At 40.2% G+C, this 20,181-nt stretch overlaps 1 protein-coding gene across 2 annotated transcripts in view; it reads right to left on the bottom strand.

Annotated features, from left to right (window-relative positions):
• Positions 1 to 20,181, bottom strand: part of NUA (nuclear pore anchor) — a 110,236-nt gene that overhangs the window by 42,781 nt on the left and 47,274 nt on the right. Inside the window, exons 16-18 of one of the 2 annotated variants that reach the window (XM_088953462.1) lie at positions 20,065 to 20,169; positions 19,735 to 19,848; positions 331 to 409 (exon numbers count right to left, since the gene is read on the bottom strand). In XM_088953462.1, the coding sequence (XP_088809588.1) occupies positions 331 to 409; positions 19,735 to 19,848; positions 20,065 to 20,169 (298 nt within the window). The remainder of the gene's footprint in view (positions 1 to 330; positions 410 to 19,734; positions 19,849 to 20,064; positions 20,170 to 20,181) is intronic. The other variant, XM_088953463.1, reaches the window with a different exon arrangement.

Below are 20,181 nucleotides of genomic sequence, written 5' to 3'. Positions count from 1 at the left end.
TCGAACCTACTCTCCCTCAGCACCCTAACACTATCTTATTAAGATATATTTGAATAATTACAAGGAGGCCCTTAGTTGGGCAAGAATTTACAAAGAACTTAATATAGACAAGATGGGCCCAAAATAAGGCTCATTACAGAAAAACATAAATAACAAGACAGAATAAACAACCTATGGGCCATTCGGCCCATCTTCTCTACAATTGTCAACAAAACAACTGGTCATATTCACTAATAATGCATGCATGAATAACAAACAATGACGATTACATAACACAACAATAGAAAAAAAAAAAGACTTGTTCATAACTAAAGCTAAGAATAGCAAAACCTGATACTGTATCAACACAATGAGGGTAAGATGCCCGACTTTTAAGCTCCTCTTCATATAATCTCTTGTACATTGCAACCTATAAAAATGAAATAGAGGAAAATATGAAACAGAAACATAAGCCCAGCAATGATATCCTTTGACCCAGTTCAAGTCTCACTTAGATTTTTTGTTTTAAGATGTAAGGTAACATTGTATTAATCATAAAAAAAAGTATACAAGTGTATTAGTTCACAATACAAAAGTTTCTACGCATATGAACACCCTTAAGCACCCACAAAAAATCAACAGCCAAAAAAGATTTAGACAAAAGGTCCTCTTTGAAAATCATTTTGGTACTTGTAGAGAACACTGATGTGGGCCACACAACTACGGTCCCACTGTGTTCGTAGGGTAAAAGATGTTCTACTCTGCCTATGGTTAGCTATTGGTCATTTAGTTGTTTCAGTTGTTACTTATTTCAGTCTTTGTTTTACTCTATTTGTTATGTAAAGACTAAGAGCAGATATGTCCTTTCCATGTAATGAGCATAACCTATAAAAATTAATTAGAGTGGCGGCGGCTGAACATTAAGCTTCTGCTACTCCTTTCAACCCTTGTGTTCTACTGCTTCTCCTCCCTCTTTCTCTTCTCTCCACTTTCTTCTTCTTATCTTCGATCCTGAGATTCATTAGGGTTCAAGACTGATAACAGTCCTGAACTTCTAGTTGGTATCAAAGCCAAGTTCTCATGTGAGTCTACTCCAGCCGACCACATGAGAATCATCTAAGGCTGGAAGCTGAGAAAGCAGACTTCGTTACTGGTTCTTGGAGATCTCCAGAGGATTAGCAGCTGTTTGAAGAAGTATCACAGTTGTAGCAAGTTGGTGATTAGGAAGAATTAGAAAAGGCTAGGGTTCGGGTAACCATGGTAGGCAGCAAACTTCATTCTACTGTAATTTTCACTTTCTGATAGAAGTAACATCAGAAAATATAGGTTGTCCCTATCCAGTAAGGGTGGCCGAACTAATCTAGGGTTTTATCTCTCTATTCTCTAGGGTTTCTCTAGGGTTTTGTATTATCCCTACGGCAAACCCTAGTATTAGGCCGAAACTTGTGATCTTATTCCTGCAGCAAACCCTAGAATTCTCCTCAACATTGATCAGTTTTAGGATTTCATCTTAACCCTAATACAAACCTTATCCGTACGGCTCTTACGACTGATTAAAACCTCGAATTGGCTTCAGTATATCAGATTGCTCTTCAAATTGTGTTTCAGTCTTCTTTTGGGGTTTCAAAAAGTTCGGACTGTTGCTGTTGTGTGTGGTTATTGATTTCAGATCAGTCCTATATATATTTCATGCACATCTATCGTGAGTACAGATTGATTCTCTACTGATTTTGTGACTGTTGTTGGGAGTTCTAGTGCTGGTTTTGAGTGTAGTAACCGTAGTCTTTGATACTTCTGGTTCTTGACTGAAATGGAGTTTAATAATCAGGCAGAAGGCAGTTTTGGGAACAGCAGTTATGGTGGTGGTTCTAAGACAGGTTTTCAGATTACAACCATAAAGTTTGATGGATCAAACTACTTGGAATGGGCCCAATCAGCCATGATGGCTATTGGGGGAAGGGCAAAATAGGGTATCTCTTGGGAGATGTAACAGAACCTTCCAAGGGAGACCCTATGTATACCAAGTGGGTCCAAAAAAACTACTTGGTTATGACATGGCTCTCTAATTCAATGCAGCCCCATATCAGTCGAAATTACTTATGGGCAAAGACAGCCAAGGAGATATGGAATGTGATGAAAGAGACTTACTCCCAACCCCTTAACGTTGTCAGAGCATATGAGTTGAAATGTGAGGTGAATGCCCTTAAACAATGAGAGAAACCGGTGTCGGTCTATTTCACTAACTTGCAGTCCCTGTGGCATGAGATTGATCACTTAGAGACTCTTGAGTGGGAGAGTCCCAAAGATGCTCAGATACATAGAAAACACATTGAGACAAACAGAGTGTTTGAGTTTTTGGCAGGACTGAATTCAGAATACGATATTGTGAGGCAGCAGATCTTGACCAGAGATAGTGTGACCCTCAATCAAGCATACTCCTAAGTGCATAGTGAAGAGACTAGGAGGAAAGTCATGATGCAACCTCAGGTGCCTTGGTAGCTGTCAAACCCAAAACAGAGGGTGATTCAGAGAGGGACAGAAAGAATGAAGATAAAAGGGATGTGGTGTGTGAGCATTGCAAGAAACCTAAACACACAAAAGAAACATGTTGGAAGCTGCATCCACATTTGGTCCCGGCAAAGTTGAGAAATAAAAGGAGTAATGCTCATGTGGCTATGACTACTGATTCAGCATCCTCATCTGGCACGAGAGGCACACCATTAGAGACCTTAGCTGCAGTTCGGGCAGCTCTAATACAATTGGAGAAGGAAGTTGGCAGTTCAGCCCAGTTACCACAATCATCATCAGCTCCGACTACATCGGCCTTTGCACACTCAGGTACTCGAGCCTCAGCCTACCATGCCTCCGTTCCAGGTACTACTGAACAGTGTTGGGTAATAGATTCAGGTGCATCTGCCCATATGACCAGCTTGCCCTCTTTGTTTACTACTTATCACTTATCTTCTAGTAGGGATAAAGTATCTATAGCTGATGGTTCTCTTGTCCCTATTTCTGGCAAGGGTGACATCAAACTGTCAGATACTATATCCTTGTCCTCTGTCTTGCATGTTCCTAAACTGGATATTAACCTCCTTTCCGCCAGTAGCATTACCAAACATTTGAACTGCTCAGTAACTTTCTTTCCTGACCGATGTGTTTTTCAGGACATGGAGACGAAGAAGGTGATTGGGACGGACTGGCTGTGAGACGAATGGGATCTATCTGCTCGGGGAGAGTTCTCGTCGGGAAGAGTCAGTGGATAAGAAGTTACTTGTTTCTCAAGTTGTGAGTCCGGTTATGTTGTGGCATAACCGATTGGGTCATTTATCTTTTCGGTCCTTGAAGAGTCTGTTTCCTACTTTGTTTGAGTAGGTTGAGTCATCTCAGTTGAAGTGTGAAAGTTGTGAGTTGGCTAAACATTGTAGAAACTCTTATTCAGTGAGTAATAAAAGGAGTAATAGTTCTTTTGATATTGTGTATACTGATGTTTGGGGGCCATATCACATTCCTTCTATGGGGGGGTACAGGTATTTTTTGCTATTTGTTGATGACCACAGCCGGTTTTCATGGGTTTATCTTATGCGATCACGAGATGAGGTGCCTGTCCTGACCCAAAACTTCCACCAAATGATCCTAACACAATTTGATGCCAGGATAAAAGTGCTTAGATCTGATAATGCAAAGGAATACTTTGCTAAGCCATTGGCATCGTACCTCCTTAATCATGGGGTTATCCACCAGAGCACGTGTCCTCATACACCTCAGCAGAATGGGGTTGCAGAGAGGAAGAATAGGCACATCTTGGAGGTGGGTAGAAGTATTATGTTTACCTCCAACGTCCCTATTCGCTTCTGGGGTGATGCTATCCTTACGGCGGTATGTTTTATTAATCGGATTCCTTCTCGGGTTCTTGATATGAAACCTCATTTTTCCCTTCTATACCCCAATGAGGAGTTGTTCACTATTCCCCTCAAGAAATTTGGTTGTACCTGTTTTGTTCAGCTTCTTGGTCCCAATCACTCCAAATTTCAACCCAAGGCCTCCAAATGCATCTTTCTTGGTTATGCACAAACTCAAAAGGGTTATTGTTGTTATGATCCTGTCTCAGGGAAGAAGTTTGTATCCATGGATGTCACTTTCTTTGAGGAGACACCCTACTATTCTCGGGTCTCTCCTCAGGGGGAGAGTAATGAACATGGAGATTTGGGTCTTTTTCTTCAGGGGAGGAGGAGTGCAGTGAGGACATGGTTAATACCTTTGGGGCTGTTCCTTTACCTATTCCAGTTGATGATGAGGGTTGTAGTGATGAGGGTTGTAGTAGCGAGGGTGGTCAAAGGGATCGGGAGTTGAGAGTCTATCACAGGCGATGCAGGCAGATTGATCCTAGTCATCAACAGTCCCAGCCAGCTACAATCTCTTCTGCGGCTCCAAGTCCAGATATTACAGTCCCAGGGCCCACAGAGACTCCTTCCATTGTTGTTACCTCACCCTCAACGGATGACCTTGACCTTCCCATTGCCCTCCGTAAAGGAAAACGGCATTGCACCACATCTACAGCCCACTGCATCACCCAGTTTTTGTCCTATGATCGCCTATCTCCCTCCTACAGGTCCTACTCACCTCTGTTGCTGATGTCTCTATTCCGACAACAATGCAAGAAGCCCTATCAGTCCCGGAGTGGAGAGGTGCAATGCAAGTTGAAATGGATGCCCTGTTGAAAAATAATACCTGGGAGCTAGTTGACTTGCCCAAAGGAAAGAAACCAGTTGGATGCAGGTGGGTATTTACTGTGAAGCATAATGCGGACGGTTCCATTGAGAGGTACAAAGCTCGGCTAGTTGCAAAGGGGTTCACTCAAACTTATGGTATAGATTACTTGGAGACATTTGCCCCTATAGCCAAGATGACCACCATTCGGGTTCTATTATCTCTTGCAGTAAGCTACACTTGGCCTTTGTACCAAATGGGTGTTAAGAATGCTTTCCTGAATGGGGACTTGCAGGAAGAGGTCTACATGCAGTTGCCTCCTAGATTCTATGATACAGAGGCAGGTAAGAAAGTTTGTCGGCTCAATAAGGCATTGTATGGTTTGAAACAGTCACCAAGAGTTTGGTTCGACAATTCAGACTAGCCCTTGGGAAGTTCGGTTATGTACAGGCCCAGTCAGATCATACACTGTTCATCAAGAGGGTGGAGTCGTAACTGACACTACTTGCAGTTTATGTTGATGATATTGTGGTCACAGGAAACGACAACCATGAGATTGAGTCCCTCAAATAGCTCCTTCATCAAGAGTTTGAGGTGAAAGATCTAGGTACACTACGGTATTTTTTGGGTATTGAGGTTGCTAGATCTAAGCAGGGGATCTTTGTCTCTCAGAGGAAATATGTGTTAGATCTATTGGCTGAAACTGGAAAGTTAGGTGTCAAACCTACAGATACACCCATTGAACAGAACCACAGGATTAATGCAGAGAGTGGGGAGCTGCTTGAGGACAAAGTTATGTTCCAGCGGTTAGTGGGAAAGCTCCTATATCTATGCCTTACCCGACCAGACATCAGTTATGCCGTTAGTGTTATCAGTGAGTAAATGCATTCTCCCAGAACCACGCACCTTCTAGCAGCAGAAAGAATACTAGCATACTTGAAGAGATGCCCGGGTAGAGGTATACTGTTCAAGAACAATGACCACATGAAGGTGGAAGTCTATACGGATGCCGATTGGGCTGGGAGTGTCGATGACAGAAGGTCTACCTTTGGATATTGTGCTCTTGTGGGAGGTAACTTGGTTTCTTGGCGGAGTAAGAAACAAAGTGTTGTCTCTCGATCCAGTGTTGAAGCTGAGTACAGGTCAATGGCTAATGGAGTGGCTGAAATTCTTTGGCTGAGATCATTACTTGAGGAGTTGGGTGTTGAGTATGAGAAGCCCATGATGTTGTATTGTGATAATCAAGCGGCTATTAATATAGCACACAACCCAGTGCAGCATGACAAGACTAAACATATTGAAGTTGATCGACAGTTTGTACGAGAGAGGGTTTCATCACAAGAAGTATGTCTCCCATGCATCACCTCCAATATGGAACTGGCAGATATCCTCACTAAAGTTGTATCACGGAAGAAGCTAGAGGCAGATCTATCCAAGTTGGGAATGATAAACATTTATTCCCAATTTGAGGGGGAGTGTGGAGAACACTGATGTGGGCCTCACAGCTACAGTCCCACTGTGTTCGTAGGGTAGAAGTTGTTCTAGTCTGCCTAGGGTTAGCTATTGGTCATTTAGTTGTTTCAGTTGTTATGTAAAGACTAAGGGCAGATCTGTCCTTTCCATGTAATGAGCATAACCTATAAATATTAATTAAAGTGGCGGCAGCTAAACATTAAGCTTCTGCTCCTCCTTTCAACCCTTGTGTTCTACTACTTCCCCTCCCTCTTTCTCTTCTCTCCTCTTTCTTCTTATCTTCGATCCTGAGATTCATTAGGGTTCAAGACTGATAACAGTCCTGAACTTCTAGTGTACTCAACCATCCTCTAAGTTCTTCTCTGGCTTCTTAATATTCCCTATGAGAAAAACCAATCTTCCCTTACTGCATACATAGACACATAGATTGAGACCACTCTAACAAATGTGTCCCATCTAGCCTTATTGTGGTGACAGTATTGAAAAAATGATCTACAAACCCAGTGTTTTAAAAGCGCAAGGCACAGGGGTCAACTTTGCGCCTGAGGCGCAGGGGTCAACTTTGCGTCTAAGGCGCAAGGCGCAAGGTGAGGCGCGCGCCTTTTTGATGCAAGGCGCAAAATACAAAAAAAAATGCTAAAAATAAAAAAATGTCAGAAAATTCAAAAATATGCCAAAAAATTCAAAAAAATCTTAAACATAATATTAATAAGATGGTAGTTGAGGATGAGGGGAAGTGGGGACAAAGAGCTAAATCCATTTGGCTTAAAGAGAGGGATAAAAATACAAAGTTCTTTCACAAAATGGCAAATGCTCGTGCTAGGTTCTCTTCAATCAGCAAACTGGTGTGGGAGGACAGGTGTGGTGAGTCTAGCTCTGAAGTTAAATCTGTAGCCACTTCTTTCTATAAGAACCTTTATAAAGAGAAGTGGGTTTAGAGACCTTTTCCCTCCGAGCTCCAATTTATTAAGTTAAATGAAGAGCAGAAAATTTGGTTAGTGAGACCATTCTCAAAAGAGGAAATTAAGGGTGCAGTAAAGAAGCTAGAAAATGATAAATCACCGGGTCCTGATGGGTTCTCTAATTTATTCTATTTAAAATGTTGAGATATTGTGAGGAGTGATCTGATGCAAGTGTTTCAGGCATTTCACACTAATGCCTCCTTTCAGAGAAGTCTGAATGCAACTTTCATCACTCTTATTCCAAAAATTGAGGGGGCTGTCAATATAAAGGACTTCAGGCCCATTAGTCTCTTGCACAGTTTCTACAAAATCCTGGCTAAGATTTTGGTTGAAAGAATGAAGTGTGTGTTAGGCAGTGTTATCTCTTGTAACCAAAGTGCTTTTGTCCCAGGTAGACAGATGGTTGACTATGTTCTCATTGCCAATGAACTGTTGGAGTCTAGAAGAAGAGAGGGAGGGGACCCCAGGTGTTCTGTGTAAAGTGGATATTAAAAAAGCTTATGATCATCTTAATTGGCACTGCTTGGATATGGTTTTGGAGAAAAATGAATTTTGGGCAGCTTTCGAGAAACTAGATCATAGTTTGTGTTAAGACCCCTAAGTTCTCCATCTTAGTTAAGGGGCAAACGACGGGGTTTTTTGGAAGTTCAAGAGATTTGAGGCAAGGTGACCCTCTCTCTCCCCTACTCTTCATTTGCGTCAAGGAAATTTTGTCTCTTTAGCAAGAAGGCTGCTGAGAATGGGCTTTGGGAGGGCTTTGCAATTGCTCCGGGAAAAGAAAAAGTCAATATTCTTCAATTTGTTGATGACACCTTATGCTTTGTTGATGCTTCTCCTAATCAACTGGAGGTTGTGCTTTGAATTTTCAGTTAGTTTGAGGTGGTGTCTGGCCTCAAGGTTAATTTGAGTAAATCTCATAATTATCCCTGTAGGTCTTGTTGCAAATCTAGAAGTTTGTGTAGAAGTTATGGCTTGTCGGACTGCCCATCTTCCGGTCAAGTACTTGGGGCTCCCTCTTGGACCTAAATATACTTCCTCTCAGATTTGGAATCCAGTGGTTGAAAGAATGGAGAAGAAATTGGCTTCCTAGAAAGCTAAATACCTTTCTTTTGGGAGGAGAGTGATTTTGATTAAGAGTACTCTTTCTAATTTACCTACTCACTATCTCTCCCTATTTCCTATTTCTTTCAAAGTGGCTAACAGATTGGAGCAACTACAGAAAAACTTTCTCTGGAGAGGTTGGGAGGAGGAGAAGGTTCACGTTGTAAACTAGGATCAAGTGTGTCTTCCTAAGGAAGTTGGAGGGTTGGGAATAAGAAAATTGAAGAAATTCAATTCTGCCCTCCTGTGTAAATGGCTTTGAGATTTACAAATGAAAGAAATGCTTGGTGGAGAAAGCTGATTGTGGACAAATATGGAGTGGACTGGGGTGATTGGAGATCCAATTCTCCTATTTCAAGAGGGATAAGCTCCATTTGGACAGGTATAATGAAGAACACTAATTTATTTGAAGAAGGAATACGTTACAACTTGGGAAATGGGGAAAGAATAAAATTTTGGAAAGACTCTTGGTGTTCTGAAGTGTGTCTGAAAGATGTCTTTCCTCTCGCTGAGAATTTCAATGTGGATGGTAACTCTTTCAGTTGGAACCTAACTTGTAGGAGGCGCCTCTTTGACTGGGAAATTGAGTATGCAATTCTGTTGGGCCTGCTCCAGAACCAGAGGATTGACCCAAACATGGAGGATGCTTGGAGATGGAAATGGGAAGCTGATGGCATGTTTTTTGTTAAGTCTATGTTCAGTAAGTTGATAAGTTCAGGTCAGCAAAACTTTCCGGCTAGACAGATTTGGAGCCCAATCAGTCCTTCTAAAGTGAAGTTTTTGCTCTGGACAATGGCTTTAAATAAAGGTCTATCCAAAGTTAATCTAGTGAAACGTGGCATTCAGATTTCGGACATGTCATGTGGATTATGTGGTGGGGTAGTAGAAACTACTGAACATCTGGCCTTACATTGCCCAGTCTCGAATTATATTTGGAGGCATTTTCTTCAAGCTTTGGAAATCAGCTGGGTAATGCCAAATTCTGTGAAGGATCTGCTGTTGTGTTGGCAGATTGAGGGTCTCAGCAAGAAAGGTATCTTGGTTTGGAAAACTATCCCGGCTGCTGTCCTTTGGACTATCTGGATTGAAAGAAATAACAGAACTTTTCAGGGCAAAGCAAAACCTTCAGAGGAAATGGTGCAGAAAGTTGTGGGTAAACTTCTGTCCTGGGTGTCGGCAACGGAGGTGTTTAAAATTCAGAATTTGAGTCTGTTGTTTAGATCTCAGAACTGGTTGTACCTGTAATTTGTGGTGGCTCTAGGCAGCCTCTAATGGCCTAGGCTCCTTTGTATTGGTTCTTGTTTTAATAAATTACCTTACCTTTTCAAAATATATATATATATATATATATATATATATATAAACTTAAATTTTACAATAAATGTTTTAAAAAACCTATTATCTAAAATTAAAATACATAAAAATAAGATGTAAAGCATATCCAAATGAGAATTTATAAATAAAATCAAACATATAAAACATTTTCAAGCATGTAAAACCTCTAATCTCCTTTTTCACTCAATTGCATTACTTCAAGTAGCTAATGTAAGGTAAAACATATTACATTCCTGATTCTACAAGCCGCCTTTGTGCCACGCCCATCGAGGCAATCCCAAACAAGTCCACGTTAGGCCTTAAATTCTTAGTTCTCAGGCAAAAAATGGTGATTTTATAGTTTTAACTGCCTTTTAACAAGATATTTTATTAGAATGAATGAATGAAGAATCAAATTTTCAAAAGGCGCTATGTTCAAAAAAAGCAAAAAAGCGTCAAATTTTCAAAAGGCACACGCCTGGGCTGAGGCGCAAGGCGCATCAGGAGCACGCCATTTGAAAGGGCTGCGCCTAGGACCTAGGCAAGGCACATACCCTAAAATGTGCCTCGCCTGTGCGCCTAGGCGCGCCTGAGACGCACCTTTTAAATCACTGTACAAACCCACTTGGACATCCTTCAGATTCCATAAGTAACTTTGAATCTGATCCAGATGGATCCATCAATCCAAAAACTCACTGGAAATAATATTGCAATAAAAAGAGAGGTAAAATAACCTCAAATCAACTGACCTTCAATCAGTTTGCATTCACCAACCAAATTTTCACTAACCCTGGACCCCAGGAGAAACTGTAGAAGATGCAGCCACTCGGCCCACTCCTACCAGTAATCACAAATCAGTCTGCCTGTAAGATCAATCTCAATAGAGGCCTAAGAAAGTCCTAGAGACCCCCAAATTCCAATCTCAGTCCTCCCCTAGAAGGTGCAAACATAAACTGGTCTCTTTCTCTCAGGTTGGATAAATCTACGGCACAGCACTCCAGGTCTTCTTCCGGGTAATGAAACAGCACTATTTACTCTCCTAGAATTTCTTCCAACCAGACAATAGCATAAGAAACGGATCCTAGGAGTATGGAATCAAAAAACCAAAAAAAAAGGGAAAAAGAAATCTGCTCCGATACCAAGTAATTGTCCCTGAGAGCAGTAATCATGTGGATTTAATCAGAAAAGAAAGATAAAAAGAAGAAGAAAGATAGCTCAGAGTAGTTGAACAGAGGCAGGAAAGAAACAAAGAGAAAGAAAGTTTTGGTTCGTAAGCCTTCTAATTGAAATATTCGACCATGACAGCAGTAATTGGTCAGCCCTTCTCATTGATATATTTGACTATATAACAAATGAAAGTGTCATTACAAATATACCTCCTAAGTGGTGGCTGTAAATAAGACATAAAATAAGTAGGCAGGTGGTAGGCCCATTACACTAAGGCCCAACAATAAAAGAATAGAAACAAGGATATTAAGGCCCAAGCAATTCAGCATGTCCTCAACGCAAAAGACAAAAGCCTTTCTACCGGATGGATTCCCAATCAAGTTTTACCAAGAGTATTGGGGAATAATTAAGAGTGAGATTCAAGAACCAAAAATTGCAAATCTTGATGCAAGATGGATTAGAAGCATTTGGAAACAATATATATATATATATATATATATATATATATATATATATATTAAATGGACATGGTTTCCATCATGGGGATAACAGAACGCATTTCATTCAAATTCAGAAAGGCACTTCTGACCAAGAAAGAGACAGAAGGGATGGTACAGCATAGCTTAAAGATGACCACACATCAGACAATGGCAGCTGTAGAGGAGAGAAGGTGGAAGCTAAGGAGTTTTTGTTTCAACAATGGAGATCTAGAGGAGTGCTGAATCTGAATATCAGGGAAGCTAAGAAGGCTACTGTGATATTGGAAGGAATTGGAGAGATTGAATAGTTCAAGGACTTCGTACCTGGAGCAAGTCTCAAAGAGAAGCAAAAAAACTGGAAAGAGTTTCGCATTGAAGAAGGAAAGAGGTATGTCTTAGAATGCATTAAAGGATCGTATATAATTTTACTGGAACATTTTGGTAAGGGTAAGAAGCAGCTTGTCTATTTCCCTGAAGGAAGACAGGGCCATGGTTGGAGGGAAGTTACTAGAATGCTCAATGAGTTCTTGCAATGCCCACAGTATTTTCAAAGCACAAGGCACAAGGGGCAATTTGCACCTGAGGCGCAAGGCGAGGTGCACGCCTTTTCAAACCAAGGCGCAAAAAATACAAAAAAATAAAAAAACAAATGCCAAAAAATAAAAAAGTCAGAAAAATAAAAAAAAAAACAAAAAATAAAAAGAAATGCAAAAAAAATAAAAAATATTAAAAATAATATTAATAAAAATTATAAACTTAAATTATAAAATTAATGTTTAAAAAAAAACTATTATCTAAAATTATAATAAATAAACATAACATGTAAAGTGTATCCAAATGAAAAAATAAAAATAAAATTAAACAAATAAAACATTTTCAAGCATGTAAAACCCACAATCTGTTTTTTTCCTCAATTGCATTACTTCAAGTAGCTAATATGATGTAAAACATATTGCATATTTACGAGCCGCCATTGTACCAAGCCCCTCGAGGCAAGCCCAAACAAGTCCATGTTAGGGTCTTAAATTCTTAATTCCCATACAAAAAATAATGATTTTGTAATTTTAATTGTATTCTAAGAAAATATTTTATTAGGATGAATGAATGAACAACACAGCAAAAAAGCGTAAAAGTTTAAGAAGGTGCACACCTGGGCTGAGGCACAAGCCGCAACAGGCATGCGCCTTTTGAAGGTGCTGCGCCTAGGACATAGGCAAGGCACATACCCCAAAATGCACCTGAGGCACGCCTTTTAAATCACCGAATGGATGGTTAACGCACAAGCAGAGATCCCAATAGAGATAAAAAAGATTGACGAAAACAGCAGTAAAGCTGAAGATCTAGGACAAGAGATAGTGGTAATGGCGAAGAGCAATGGGCACTGCAGGCGGTTGGCTTCTAAAGGAGGGAAAAATGGGAAAGTAATTTGCAATCCAAGCTAAAAATCCGATCAGTGACTGGAGGAGAGTTGATGACTTGCTGATACAATGCTTGAAATTGAAAGGCACTTTATTGTAACCCCTTCTGATAGTTGTAAAGCGTTGCTGGATTTGGTTGAAGATAGTTTAGACCTATCTGCAATTACCATTCAATCAGATCTTGGAACATTAACAATATCCGGATGGTGTCCTCTGTCCAACTCCAAAGAGTTTTCTGTTGATGATGTGCTGGTACATTTGCCTTTCCACCTATGGAGGCAAGAAGTGGCTGAAACCATAGCCCGGTTGTGTGGAGGGTGTCTCATTGGTGCTTTCTTGGGGGACCTCCGCTCAGATGCTACACTATTAAGTGGATTAAGGCCAGAAGATCTTCCGAGGAAAATTGATTTAAGAGTGGAGGGATGCTTCTACTAAATATGGCTGGCTTCCTCCATAGAAGCAGGCTTGTGGAAAGAGGCTCGTAAGGAGGAGGATAACAGGGTGGAAGAAGAAGTCTTGTATGCCTCAAGAGGAGTGGAGATTTCAAAAGGGACTAAAAATTTCACCAAAAAGGGTAAACATTACCTGAAGAGGCCGGAAGGATTGAAGCAGGCGGAAGGTCAAAAAAGCGGTGAACAAGGCAACAAGTTGGCATGTAGCAGGTCATATGTGCAGGTGGTCAAAGGCAGCAAATGTTTGGTTCAAAAGTTATCAAAATAAGGGGAGACGAAAGGCCAGAACCAAGAAAGGAGGGAGCTGAACCATCTTGAATTGGGTCTGGGCGTAACAAATTAAGTGGTCATGTGCTGGTGCTGGTCATTTCTGGTCACAATGGGCAGCTAAGTCTAGCAAAGCCCATGAGTAGTAATGAACTGAGGCTGCTAACCAGACTTAAAACAGCCCAAATGGTGACAGTAAGTGTTTAAAAAGTCATGTGACTGAAGGCAAGACAAATCTTCAGCAAGAGACACATGAGTCACTTAAAACTCATTCATCTGACAGGGGGCTGCATCGATAGATGGTAAGAACCATCTATCATCTTCCTCTCGGTTGAAAGATTCAGGCACAGGTTCTGCTCGGCTCGGCTCTCTACAGTGGAATTCGATGCAGAAACTGAAGTCACTGTTGCCTGACATATGCAACCCAAGATGTATTAAACACAATGATCTCGACTCACTAGAAGATGGCAACTGGTCTGAGGAAGAGGCTAGCAATGACTCAGGTACGGATGACAGTCAGTTTGGGCAGTATCAATCTGCAAGGAAATGTGAACAAGATGGAAGAAGAAAGCTTCAATATAGAAACCCTATTTTTAGAAGAAAAAGAGGTTCGAGTTGGAGAGAGTGTGGGTCGAAGGATTGAAATGCCTGGTTACGATGTTGCACAAACTACTTCCTTTGAGGAGGTCATTCCAACTTCTCAGTTCTGTCAAGGAGGGGATCAGGACTTTGCAATGGTGATCAGCAAGGATAGCCCAGAAAGGAGGATACAGGGACAGGTTTCTCCACCAAAATAGACTAGCCAAGGGAGGTTACTTATCTATACTCACTTCTCAACAAACTCAAATGTTCTTTTTGTTGCAGATACTCCAGAATCCCAGTCAGGGACAGGTTTCTCCACCAGGGAGGTTCTTTTTGTTGCAGATACAGGGACAGGTTTCTCCACCAGAATCCCACTTCTCAACAAACTCAAATGTCCCAGTCAGCCCCTGCGACTCCCGGTATAAATGTTCTTTTTGTTTTTGGTACTGACCGTGTGCCAAACCTGTTGCAGATACTCCAGAATCCCATCTCGGAAGGGGAAGTGGTGAACTGGGAGGTAGGGATGGAGGGGGCACTGAAGAGGTAAAAGAAAAGGATGGAGCAAGAGTAGGTAAGGAGCAGGAAGAGGAGGTGGAAAGATTTTGGAGGTTTAATTGTAAAGTGCTGGAGGAGCCAAGGAGGAGGGATTAAGGGAAGGATATGTGGAGAAGAATGATCAGAGGGAAGAATTGCTTAGTAAAAAGGAAGAGGATTTTAAATAGGGAGGTAGTAAACAAAAAACCATAAAAGATCTGAAGTGGAGAGATTAATCTCTGACACTGAGGGTGACTTAGAGTTTAGTGGGAGGGGAGAGAGGAGGAAGAACACTAGGTATTAGGTAAAAACTAGGTTTAAGAAGGATCTAAATCCTGTTTGAAGTGTATTTATGAAGAGAGTTGGGGAGTGCAAGGAAGAGGAGAGCAATTAATATTTATTGAAGAGGGAAAACCTGATATTGTAATGCTGCAAGAGACAAAATTGCCTAAAATAGATGGAAGGTGGGTAAGAAGCTTTTAGAGATCAAGGGTAGTAAGCTGGTCCTTGGCTCCATTATGGGGAACTTCAAGGGGTATTGTCACAGTGTGGAAGGATGAGGTAGTGGAACCGATGGAACAGCTGATAGGTAGATTCTCGATTTCTATCAAATTCAAGAATGAAGGATGGATTCATTTGGGTAGTAATGTGTATGGCCCTAACAATTATAGAGAAAGAAATCAATTGTGGGAGGAGTTGTCTACGAATCAAGGTTTACACACAAAGCCTTGTGTGTAAATTAGATATTATTCAATTCTTAGAAGAAAGACTTTTTCTCAGCTAGCAGGGGTAATAGGCAAGGGGACCCTCTCTCACCTTTCCTTTCACTTTAGCTCGTTGATGTGCAAATGATATCTTAAACCTTTGTTAGGGAGATGATCTTGAGAGGGCGAGAAATTTAAAGATGTTGATTAGAAGCTTCAAAAGTATCTTTAACTTGAAAATAATTTTGAAAAGAGTTGCATGGCAGGGGTCAACTTGCAGCTAAGAGAAGTGGAGGCTATCACAGAGTGCTTAGAGTGTTTTTTGAAGTTGGAAATTAACCTATTTGGGGCTTCCTTTAGGAGCAAATCCTTAGGAAAGTAGGTTTTGGTGCCCAGTTGTAGAAAAAATTGAGAAGAGATTGGCCTCATGGAAAAAGAACTACATTTCTTTGGTGGATAGACTCACCTTAATTAGTGCTACACTTGTGAACCAACCAACATACTATATCTTCGTCTTTAGGATCCCAACTAGGGAAGCTAAGAAGTTGGAAAAATTAATGAGAGACTTTCTTTGGGAACAAGGGTAAAGTAGGAAAGATCACTTATTTAAGTGAGAGGTGGTCTGTAGGAGTAAAGAGGAAGGGGGCTTGGGTTTAGAGAACTTAATTCAGAAAAATACAGCTCTACTAGGGAAGAGGCTGTGGAGGTGGCCCTTAGAGAGAGAGAGATTGTGGCATGAGGTGATTGGAAGCATTCACAGATGCTCAAAGAATGGAAGGGATGTTGGTGTACCAAGCCGAGCAACTATGGCAACCCCTTGGAAGGCAGTGCACAGCATTCTTCCTTTGTTCCTCAGTTATATCAGGTATGATATCTGTGATGACAACTCTGTTCGAGAGGATACTTGGGTTGGAGATGTCACCATGAAGATCTTCTTCCCCTCCTTATTCTCTGTTTCTCAGTACAAAAAAGAAGGTGTTTCCAAATTTTTCTCCTCGTTGAACTTGGGCTCCAACTTGGGATTTTGGGTCCATAAAGGTTTAAGGGATGAGGAAATCAGGTGTTTAGCTATTGTTGAGTCTTCTTGAGAAAGTTTGTTTGAACTCTTCTAAACCAAACAAAAGAATTTGGACACCTCGGTCAAAAGGGCCATCTTCTGCTTTTTCAAATCCCTTTGCCACTCTAACCATCAGTTGGTCTTCCCTTTTAAGGGAGCTTGGTGCAAGCCTATTCCCCCTAAGGTTATGGTTTTTTGTTTGGACATGTACTTTGGGAAAGTAAATACTTTGGATAATCTACAAAAGAGAAGACCTTACCTTTGTATTTCTCCTAACTGGTGCATCGTACATCCTTCGCAGATCTTAGAGTGAGGACCATTAAAATCAGTAAATTCTCGTTCTTTTACTTCAAAGTTATGGGGTTAGCTCCTTTCTCTGTTTGGGTGCTATTTTATCCTTCTACCTTTGTTTGGCAACAGAAAAGAGCTAAAATTATGTAGAGGTGTGCAATAGCTTCACTGATTTGGAGAACTTCGGAAAAAAGGAATGCTACAATTTTCCAAGAGAAGGAAAGAAACCATCATGAGATTAAGGACTGTGTCATGAATAGGGTTATCCATTGGCTGAAATCTTTGGACTTGTTCCACCAATTCTCCTATATTGACATTTGGAGGAATTGGGCAGAAGTTGCAAGTTATTACTCTTCCAAGGTTAGAGTAAAAGCAAGCTGGACACCACCTCCTGAAAACTTCTTGAAGCTGAATTTTGATGGAAGCAGTCAAGGTAACCCAGGCCCCCCTAGGTTGGGTGGGGTTTTGATGAATGAAATTGAAAATATGGTACTTTTCTGCTCAGGTCCTCTAGGAGTGAGAGATTCTACTAGAGCAAAATTACTAGCTGCCCTGCAAGGTGTACAGTTTGCAGCTCAATTAGGGGTGAAACAGCTAATAGTTGAAGGTGACTCCAAGGTAGTAATAAGCTGGTTGCAGAACCCAGAGTCAGTAGTTTGGTGTTTCAGGAATGAAATTAAGAAGTTTAAGATTCTGACAAGAAACACGTGTGTAAGAATACAATGGGTGAGGAGATCAGCAAACTCTATGCCGGATTGTCTAGCCAAGCAAGGGGCAGCATGAGGAGCATCAGAAGGATTTATTTACTTATCAAAAAAAATATATTTCATCATGGGGAGCATTAGAAGGATTTATTTACTTACTAAAAAAAATGTTTCCATCATGGGGAGCATCAGAAGGATTAATTTTTCTTTTTTTTTTTTTTTTTTTTTTTTTTGAGAAAGGTTAACTTTCATTAACAAAAAAAGGGGAAGGATATACAGGATGTGTAAGAGATACATCTTATACAGGATGTATAAGGATATACAGGATGGGAGGGGAAGGTTTTTTATTTTTGTTTATTTTGAGCATCAGAAGGTTTAATCTTAATGTAAAACTGAAGTGCCATGAAGTGGTAGAGTAATTAGTAGGACTAGTCATTAGGATCAAATGATAACAAGGAAGGGGTTGTGGGAAAATGTTCGCCATTAGAGGACCATGGGATAATCCTAGGGATCAAAGGGAGGCTTCCGTGTAATTAGATATTCTCATGAAACAAATAATCCAAACCAAAGAATCACCGACCACATGAAGATGTGCAATTTGTACATCAATACATGTGAACTTAAAGAATTTCACATGTTTCAGGCTCGTTTCACCTGGTCCAATATTCAAGCAAATCCTATTTGTTCCAAAATAGACAAGATCCTCTCCTCTATGGACCATGGAGATCCTGGCAGGAGTTCATGTAAGGACCTACCTAGACCCATCTCAAACCATTGGCCAAAGCTCAGCCTTCTCTCCTTTGTAGATAGAAGCCTTAGCTTTTATGAAGGTAACTAGTTTGGAGGTCAAGAAAGCATTGATCAAATGCAACTATCTTCAATTCATGAAATGCTTAAAAGATCTTCATATCAACTTGCCCCATAGACATGGTTTGTGCTAAAGATTGTCAAGAACTTTAATGAGGGCCAAGTCTATAAAGTTATTTCTGATTTCTCCTTTGATGATATGTGGAGAAATTTGGAAGCTGTAACTAGAAGTTCCGCTACAAGGATTAAACCTGTTGTGGGCTGGAAACCACCAGATGAAGGATTCATCAAACTGAACTTTGCTGTGTTCTCAGGTCCAGTTGGAGTAGGGGACTCGGTTTTTGCAGAGTTCCAAGCCGTCTTGCAAGGAGTAAAGATTGCTATAGATTTAAATTATAATAGACTGTTAATTGAAGGTGACTCTAAGCTGGTAATAGGGTGGTTGAAGGAACCTGAAACTGTAATTTGGAAATACAAAGAATCATAGTTGTCAAGGCGACGCCAAGGCAACAAGGCGCCCTTTGAGGCTCGCCTCGCCTAATTGCCAAGCAGTTTTCTACTTCCTACTATAAAATATTTTTTATTAAACTAAAATAATCATTTTGTGTTTATATATTAATTTCTTTTTATTATTTTCTTATTTATTAGGGTTTAATCAACACAAACATTGCTAAATGCTGTATTGAACCCTCAAAGACTTAAAAACCTGAACTAATTAGTAAGGAAGAACTTAAAATTTTACCTAATCAGCACATTTTCCTCTTCCTATAAAAAAAGGACAACCCTCAAAGACTTAAAATGTGCAGCTATTAACTGTCAGTTTTAGTTTTGTGCAAAGAAGCTTGAACACCATCGAGCAATGTGCTGCTATTAATGCTCAGTTTGGAAAGAGTACAAATACAAATATGAACAATGCAAATACATACAAAACATAAGATTTTGCTCCTTCCAAACTGAGCCTAAAGGATATTATGAGGATGGTAAATTCTTCAGCCAACCCCCATTTAGCTATCACAGGTTTCCCTTTTTTTATAGGAATATCACAGGATATCATTCCAAACCTGATTTTGATAAGCGTTTGGATGGGGGTTCAATTAATTCTTTGGATGGCCCTGTATTTTGATTATTGTGTTTTCACTCCTTTTCTTCAATGGGTTATGGATAATTGTGGCATTAATATGGTAATGTTCTAGGATAGCAGTTTGAGAGCCAAAAAAAAATGCACGTGTTCTTCATACAAAATCACACTCTAAGGAGTCTGTGATGGAAGATGTGGCGTGGAGGTTCATTGTGTCAAGACTCAAGACTACTCTCTTTTCCTCATTCACTCTAGAAGATATTAGAAGTGGGGCAAAATCATCATAACAAGAACAAAAACATCTTATTTATGGAAGCTTCCAACACCAAACCATCTTAAATTGAACTTTGATTGAAGTAGAATGGGGACCAAGCCAACAACAACCAGAAGATTTGTTATTAGTAAACAAAAACAAGATAAGACCCATTGCATGTTAAACCTTGAAATAGTAAGGGGCAGGCATAAAAGGACATGGGTAGTAGTGACAAATGATTTGCAGGCTCACAACTTAACAATGTATAAGGCACTTGATAGAATAGAATAGAATAGAGAAAACAAAAGTCATAAAGACAACCCCATAATGTTGGAACAAGTTGTGTAGATTACTTGATTTTAGTCGACAGAAGGAAAAACAGGATAATGTTCACAAAAGACTTACAGAACTATGAAGTGATTCTAGCATACGCCCTTGGTCCTCTGCCCTCTTTAACACAGTTTCAACTTTAGAAGCAGCCTCGTCTTTTTGCTTTTGGAGCTCCATTTCAAATTTGCCCTACAATCCCAATTACGCAGTCCCAGCTTATTCAATGACTATATAATGCAGGTTAATCAAGTTTTCAATAAAAAACTAATGTAACCAAAAGCACAAGATCTTTTAAGTTCACAACCAGCAACAAGCAAAACATTAACTATAATTTACGGGTGAAATTAGATCAAGAACAATAAACTTAAAGATACAATTAGATGTAGAACAGGACTGTTGAGTTACCCGTAACTCTGTTTCTATTTTCTCATTTTCTTCAGAAAGAGTGCGTACAAGAGTTCGAAGCTGGACATTCTGCTCAACTAATCCATTTATATCCTTAAAAGTCAACTGCTTCAACAG

The sequence above is a fragment of the Nelumbo lutea genome, chromosome 7 (genome assembly GCF_056320005.1).
Source record: "Nelumbo lutea isolate HS-2025 chromosome 7, American lotus-T2T, whole genome shotgun sequence".
Classification (NCBI taxonomy): domain Eukaryota; kingdom Viridiplantae; phylum Streptophyta; class Magnoliopsida; order Proteales; family Nelumbonaceae; genus Nelumbo; species Nelumbo lutea.
This window is presented reverse-complemented; position numbering and strand designations above follow the sequence as displayed.